The sequence below is a fragment of the Moschus berezovskii genome, chromosome 18, assembly GCF_049115385.1.
Source record: "Moschus berezovskii isolate FMDL1 chromosome 18, NW_MosBer_1.0, whole genome shotgun sequence".
Taxonomy (NCBI): domain Eukaryota; kingdom Metazoa; phylum Chordata; class Mammalia; order Artiodactyla; family Moschidae; genus Moschus; species Moschus berezovskii.
The window spans coordinates 64,243,644-64,251,900 of NC_142477.1; the positions used below are offsets into that span (position 1 = coordinate 64,243,644).

The 8,257-nt window shown below is 37.1% G+C and overlaps 1 protein-coding gene across 10 annotated transcripts in view; it reads left to right on the forward strand.

Moving 5' to 3' along the window:
- Positions 1 to 3,703, forward strand: part of ERBIN (erbb2 interacting protein) — a 133,376-nt gene extending 129,673 nt beyond the window's left edge. For all 10 annotated transcript variants that reach the window (XM_055421959.2, XM_055421960.2, XM_055421963.2 and 7 more), the window contains one exon: positions 1,548 to 3,703. In XM_055421959.2, coding sequence (XP_055277934.2) covers positions 1,548 to 1,655 — 108 coding nt within the window. In that variant the 3' untranslated portion in view covers positions 1,656 to 3,703. The remainder of the gene's footprint in view (positions 1 to 1,547) is intronic.
- The last annotated feature ends 4,554 nt before the right edge of the window (positions 3,704 to 8,257 follow it).

The following is an 8,257-nucleotide window of genomic DNA, read 5'->3' on the forward strand; positions in this document are numbered from 1 at the left end:
GGGACCGACTTCCCTGGTGGCTCAGAGATTAAAGCGTCTGCCTCCAATGCGGGAGACCCGGGTTCGATCCCTGGGTTGGGAAGATCCCTGGAGAAGGAAATGGCAACCCACTCCAGTACTCTTGCCTGGAGAATCCCACGGACAGAGGAGCCAGATAGGCTACAGTCCATGGGGTCAGAAAGAGTCGGACACAACTGAGCGATTTCACACTTCACACACAATGGGACTGGATGCCAAGATCTTAGTTTTCTAAATGTTGAGTTTTAAGCTAACTTTTTCACTCTCCTCTTTGACTTTCATAAAGACGCACTGTAGTTCTTCACTTTCTGCCATGGGGGGGGTGTCATCTGCATATCTGAGGTTATTGATATTTCTCCCGGCAATCTTGTCTCCAGCTTGTGCTTCCTCCAACCCAGTGTTCTCATGATGTACTCTGCATGTAAGTTAAATAAGCAGGGTGACAGTATACAGCCTTGACATACTCCTTATCCTATTTGGAACCAGTCTGTTGTTCCATGTCCAGTTCTGTTGCTTCCTGACCTGCATACAGATTTCTCAAGAGGCAGGTCAGGTGGTCTGGTATTCCCATCTCTTTCAGAATTTTCCACAGTGATCCACACAATCAAAGGTTTTGGCATAGTCAGTAAAGCAGAACTAGATGTTTTTCAGGAATTCTCTTGCTTTTTCAATGATCCAGTGGATGTTGGCTATTTGATCTGTGGTTCCTCTGCCTTTTCTAAACTAGCTTGAACATCTGGAAGTTCACAGTTCATGTATTTCTAAAGCTAGGCTTTGAGAATTTTGAGCATTACTTTGCTAGCATGTGAGATGAATGCAATTGTGCGGTAGTTTGAGCATTCTTCGGCGTTGCCTTTCTTTGAGATTGGAATGAAAACTGACCTCTTCCTGTGGCCACTGCTGAGTTTTCCAAATTTGCTGGCATATTGAGTGCAGCACTTTCACAGCATCATCTTTTAGGATTTGCCATAGCTTAACTGGAATTCCATCCCCTCCACTAGCTTTGTTCGTAGTGATGCTTCCTAAGGCCCACTTGACTTCACATTCCAGAATGTCTGGCTCTAGATTGGTGATCACACCATTGTGATTATTTGGGTCATGAAGATCTTTTTTTGTACCATTCTTCTATGTATTCTTGCCACCTCTTCTTAATATCTTCTGCTTCTGTTAAATCCACGCTATGTCTGTCCTTTATTGTGCCTCTTCTACCACCCTTGCAACTTGGCAACCTCAGTTTCACCGTATTGTATACACTTAATGCCATGTCTGTCACTGTGTCTTAGACAAGTGCTTCCTAATATCAGTATTGCTACATAAGAATCATCTGAAAAAGTGGACAAGATCCAGGTTCCTCGGTTATACCTTTAGAGCTTTTATTTCCATAGAGATGGGGTGGAGCCCAGGAGTGTAGATGTTGTTTTAAATTGCCAAAATGATTCTTATTTTCTGCCAGATTTGTGGACTACCTGGTAGAAATTTAAATGTGCAAACACAAATTATTATTTAAGTCTTTTTCTTCTTTCTTCTAGGCTAATGGCTACAGTTTTATCAATATTGAACATGGACAAGCAGTGTCCTTGCTAAAAACTTTCCAGAACACAGTAGAACTCATCATCTTAAGAGAGGTTTCCTCATAAGAGCCGTGGACTAAAAAAACGGAGAGACAGCAAGATTTATTGGAAGATACTTGCAGGGGAAATTAATATTTTGACTATTTTTATATATAAAGAAGAACTCAAAAAAATTATGTTCAAATTTGTACATTAATGAAATAATGGAACTTGTGATTAGAGGGAAAGAACCACTGTACAGTATATGGGGGAGACTATTGAATTCATACCATATAAAACTTCTCATTAGGTTTTTAAACATAGCAATCAAGGCTACAAAAACAGATGTATGTTGTTTTTGTATAGAGTGTAGGTTTATTTTTGGATTTCATACTCATGATTGAACTCTGTACAAGGCTCTAGTTAGCCTTGATTGTAGCCCAGAGACAGATGGCAGAGCTGTCTATCTCATAGCTTTTATGCCCTTATTTTTATTCAACTGGTATTAATGTTTTTCTGCTGAAACTTTTTTTTTTAATGTGGGCAAGAGATTTGAAGTGTTGGCTTTTGCTATGTGCATATTGAATTGAAGAGTGAGTAGGTGAAGATGGTGCAGGTGGGTTCACTTTCCAAGGCCAGATTAAAACAGTTATTTTCTATAAAAATCTGGAAGCAAAGAATGAAAAAACAGTTGTTAATGTGTTCTTATTAATAGAATAATGCAATAAAATGTGATGTCTTTTTAAAGAAATAAAAAAGACAATAAATTGTGTTTTATGAGCTCTATAGGATTTGTTCTTGTCATAGCCTTTGACTATACAGTTGCTACTAGTGAATCAATTTTCAATTTTTTAGTCAAAGGAAATTTTTAACTCTACTGTAGATGCATGTCAATGCATTCTCTTTCTTTCTTTTATTTTTGGTCCATGCATTTTCTGTGTTGCAGAAATCCCTTGATTTTTTTTTTTTGGCAAATTGGTGGTACTTGCAATCTATTTTATAATTAGTACTCCATTTTAAACTTAATTTATAATTTTTACTTTAAGCAACAAATGAAACTAAAATGGCCAGTTTTGAGATTGTGTTGCTGTAACAGAAAATGTAAGAAGATTTTGGAAGGCCTCTTGATGTTGTTTGGCCTCACATTGCCTTGGTAAAGTAAAAGGAAACAGTGTGCATGGAGCTAGGAAACCAAAGCGAGTCTGTGAAACTGGCATAGTGATAGAGAACTGCGTGGAGAATTGTAGAGCAAAGGAGTGGGCCCTTGAGGCCTGCCAGTGTGTAATGGTGTTCAAGAAAGGGCTGTTCCTACAGGTGACATTAAATGTGAACTCCACACTTCAGAGTCTTTAAAGGGTTTCTAAGTGTATGTGTAATAGTGTTTTACCGCCAACTGCCTTTGTTCCTCGTCAATGTAACAAATATTTGATAGAGGTTTATGAATTTTGTTCAGACCATTACTTTTATTTCTTTTTGTTCTATGTAATCAAATAAAATTTGAATAACATGAAATGGTGAGAATTAATGCATAGTTATTTGGACCAGAAAAAAGTGCCATAGAAGACCAAGAACTGTTTTTAGTCGAGGCTAGTCTGGGGCCTTTCTTTAGAGCAATATTCAGTTATTACAATTCATTTTTAATTACTAAGAATATAATTTTGGAATTTTTAATCTGTTATGCTATGTTCTTCAACCTTGTTTGAAGGTTAAGTCTTTTTAGGACTAGCAAAAATAGTAATCTACATTATTTTTGCAAAAGTGAGTTGAACTTGTTTGTTTCTTGCTAGTCATCGTAAATAGGCAGTACTTTTTAAAAGATGTGAACTCCAATACTGCACTTCTTTCAAGGTGTTATCAATTGATTATTGTACTGTATAGTTTTAATAATATTGATTGAAACCCTTTAACAACTCTTTGTAAATTTTAACTCATTTTAGTTGATTTTCAGTACTATTTGCATAGGAATTGATTTTTATGAATATAGTAGAAAAATGTGCTGTATTTTGATAAAATTCATTTATTGTATGTGTGTTGTAATCTCTAAAAAAATGACAAACAGCTTCTTTAAGACAAGCCTCGGTGTCCCCTTTATTCATAGTTTATTTTAAAATACTAATTTTGGCATTCTAAAATTATTCCCATCTTGTATTGGTTTCAGTCGATTTTTCACAGTCACATTCTGTTTGCTGGTAACTCAGCTGGTAAAGAATCTGCCTGCAATGCAAGAGACCCTAGTTCAATTCCCGGGTCGGGAAGATCCACTGGAGAAGGGATAGGCTACCCATTCTAGTATTCTTGGACTTCCCTGGTGGGTCAGCTGGTAAAGAATCCGCCAGCAATTTGGTAGACCTTTGTTCGATCCTTGGATTGGAAAGATCGCCTGGAGAAGGGACTGGCTACCGACTCCAGTATTCTGGCTTGGAGAATTCCATGGACTGTATGGTCCATGGGGTCGCAAAGAGTTAGACATGACTGAGCGACTTTCTATTTTCATAAAAATAAGTATAATTATGACATTTCTTACTTCTTCACCTTGAATCAGATACACGGACTATGATTTTGGAAAGATAAATAACCCACAAAGAACAATTGATTTATCAGTGATCAAACTTAAGTTAGTTGTCTGCATATTATATTGAAATATTACAAGTGCAACAAGTGTTATGTGCACTAGTATTCTAGTTAATTAAAAAAATTTTTTTAATGTTCTCATAAAGTCAAGTAAGAAAGTTTGTTATCAAGATAAGTAACATGACATATAAAAAACTAAAGATATTTTTGTACTTAAATGGATAGCCAAAGTTTTCTGCTAAACTACTGGAAAATTAGAATTAACTAATAATGCTTCATTAGAATTTTTGTTTTGATAGTGATAAAATTTCAAAATTTGAATAAAAGTAATAATTTAAATCTTCTGAAGAAATAGGATGAATAATTTGTAGTTAAAGCCCATGCCAATAATTGGCATACTTATTTTTAATAAGTATTATGTAGCAAGTCATTAAAAACCAAAACTATCTTATTTTTAGAAAGTGTTTAAAATTGACCACCCTAAAATTTTAAACAATTAAAAATTATATGTCCAGTATAGAATTGTTTACACAAACTACAGTTTTATGCTGATTCATTAAAGAATCATTGGTTCCTCTGAGGCCATGAAATTCTAAAATTCCCTACATATTTTCTAAATATTTTTCTGATTTATTTGGACTTAAAGTTGTATATATACTTGAACAATTCTTCAAACACAAACATCGCCATGAACAGAAGTAAAGTTTTAGGTATTTGTTATGCTTAAAAGAAAATCCTATTAGCATTTGTAAAACATTCTAAACGTCTGTTATACATTTAGATTGTTAGAAATAGCACAGTGAATAGATAAATAAACTAATGCTATTTAAAGTGTGATTTAGAAATTCAGGGTGAGAAAAATGGTCATGAAAAGAGAGCTATTTTCTTTAACCATTTAGTCCCTTGTATTCCTGGGTATGAAGAAAATACAGGTTTACCTTAGTTTTTTTTCTTTTTAACCTTAGTTTTTTATTTCTGAAGGAAGCCATGGGTGGGGCTGGAAATGTTTTTTACTTTGTTCAAGATTGGTGATCAGGGACTTCCCTGGTGGTCCGGTGGCTAAGACTCCAAGCTCCCAGTGCAGGGGGCCCAGGGTTTGATCCCTGGTCAGGGAAATAGATCCCACATGCTGCAACTAGGAGTTTGAACACCATAACTAAAAAAAAAAAAATCCCAAATGTCACAATGAAGAGCCAAGATCCTGTGTGCTACAACTAAAGACCTGGTTCAGCCAAATAAATAAAAAAAAAAAAAGATTGGTGATCAGTCATATCTATTTGAAAAGATATTTTTTTCATTATTTGAAGTTCTTACTAGCTATCCTTATCTAATGTGTAATAAATAGATTTCTTATGAAAGATTGAAGTTAAAGTTTTGTCAAAATCATTAATAAACATAGTTGATGATGTGCAGAGAACAAGAAACTTCTTTGAAAAGGTACACTAGATTATGTAAATAGCCAGCTCAAACCTTTAGGTGGTCCCTTTGTTTCTAAAAGAGAATTTAGACAAGGTTGACCAGCTTAACATCTAAAGCTATAGTTTCTTTACCTCTGAAGAATTTTTAAGCCCAGGGGATAGCAAGCAGAGTCATTGATAGCTTTGGAAAATGTGTAAGAGAATGCTATCTTCTTTTTGGACTTTGCATTCTCTTTGTGAAGCAGTTTGCCAAATTAAAATAGTCCTCAAAAATGTTCACTGGTGGCTCCGATGGGAAGGAATCTGCCTGCAGTGTGGGAGACCTGCGTTGGGTTTCTGGGTTGGGACGATCCCCTGGAGAAGGGAATGGCTACACACTGCAGTATACTTGCCTGGAGAATTCCATGGACAGAGGAGACTGACATGCTACAGTCCATGGGGTCACAAAGAGTCAGACATAACTGAGTGACTAATGCTTTCACTTTCAAAAAGGTACAGTCCTAAAATTTAAGCAGAAATCTAAACTGAAAGTTTATTTGGGAAAAATACCTCAGTAGAGTCTACTCAGGTTTTATATTAGAGAATGATTAAGGTACTCCTGAACCTTTCTGTGGGAGTCTTAAGAGAGAGGCTGAAAAATATTACTGATACCATTCCCACTTCAGATATAACGAGGAGGGACAATTACAATGTCTCATGGCATTTCATCTGGCCAATATAACTTCTAAAACAGTCCTCAGTATAATTTCAGGATGAAGTATGAGAAGCTCACGTATCTCTGGTGAATTAAAAAGTATAAGCTATAAAATTATGCTCTCTTCCCCACCACCCTGTGATTTAATAGAGCCATTTTTATTTTCTATGAAGAACATTGTTAACAAATAGTTTTCCTACCTTCCTTCCTTAAATCTAATCAAACCAATTTTGTTCCTCCAAGGCAGAGCTTTAGAAGGATCTTTTTTTATGTGTTCTTCCCAACTAATTTCCTTGACAGAACATTAAGAAAAATAAACTAAAAATGAAGAAATCAAATAAAAATTAAAGTCGAAGAAAAATTAGTATGTGGAGCATGAGTTTTTAGGATGGATGATTTGCCCTTCTTCATGAAGGGCAAAACCTAATGCTCAGAACTAATGCCATCTTGGAATAGATATTAAAACATTTCTTTCATATTAGGATCATCCTTCAAAAGAGCATTGAGTTTCCCTTGAACCATATGCAGGTTTATCTCCCAAAGGAAGTTGTTCAAGGTTGCATATTGGCTCATGCTTCCTGCTTCCCCTCCCATCCACACCCCTAGAAGTCACAAACATTATTTAATACTCTGGTAGGTGAAAGTATTTAAATTTCCAATATTGGGGGAAACAGGAGTACAGTGGATAGATAAACTTTGAAGAGTTGTTGGAAGACCTAGAGCAGATAGGGATGGAAGACTACCATGGAAGGTGAATTTTACTTCAAGGAAACCTCAAAAGTAGAGAGGGACAATGAAGAGAGAGTTCTTGTAACGATTGGTTGCTGCATCATGAGACTATTTCGGTTAAATTTTTATGCCAAGCAGTGTGTAGAAGATGTCTGTCTGACTCAGGACAGCAGCAGTGAGTGTGGTTGCGTAGACTAGAAAGAAAACTGGTGTGGTCATTGTGAAGTGGCAGTTTAATGTCCCCTTCACCCACCATCAGTACGTGTATTTTGAGAAGGTTATTCACTTATCGCAATCAGATACTATGATGACAATAGTAAGCAAACAATTGAAAATACTGTGGAGAAAGCAAAGAAATCAGTATTTGAAAGCAGTGTCTTCTGATGGATAAGTGAGAATGTTGAATTTACAAAACAAGCTTCCGTTCCGTTCCGTCGCTCAGTCGTGTCCGACTCTTTGCGACCCCGTGGACTGTAGCCTAACGAGGCTTCTCCATCCATGGGATTCTCCAGGCAAGAATACTGGAGTGGGTTACCGTTTCCTTCTCCAGGGGATCGTCCCAACCCAGGGATCGAACCCGGGTCTCCCGCATTGGAGGCAGACGCATTAACCTCTGAGCCACCAGGGAAGCCCACAAAACAAGCTTAGGAACATTTAAATATCTTTATAATGTAAAGTAGAATTTGTCACAAATTCAGCAGTTGGGCTGAGAAGTAGGAAGTATACATCTAAAGAGCAAATCACCCTGTCTAGATTTGGGTCCCATAGAATATAAGGCAAAATAATTAAGTAGTGTGATGTGAGATGCTTGTACTGCAAGGAGATCCAACCAGTCCATTTTAAAGGAGATCAGTCCTGGGTGTTCATTGGAGGGACTGATGCTGGGAAAGGTTGGGGGCAGGGGGAGAAGGGGACGACAGAGAATGAGATGGCTGGATGGCATCACCGACTCTATGGACATGAGTTTGAGTGAACTCTGGGAGTTGGTGAGGGACAGGGAGGCCTGGCGTGCTGTGATTCATGGGGTCGCAGAGAGTCGGACACGACTGAGCGACTGAACTGAACTGAACTGAGATGAGACGTCTTCATGTTCCAACTTGGATCCAATAGGAGAGAGAGGCGATAACAGAGTGAGGAATCATTCTCATTTGAAATTATTCAAGTCTCCAAGTTCTGAAGCACAGCATAGGTCCGCAGATCAAGTTTGGTCCATTCATAGCTCAACAAAATCTGTAACTTGCATACATTTCTGAATACATCTTCATGACACTCAGAGA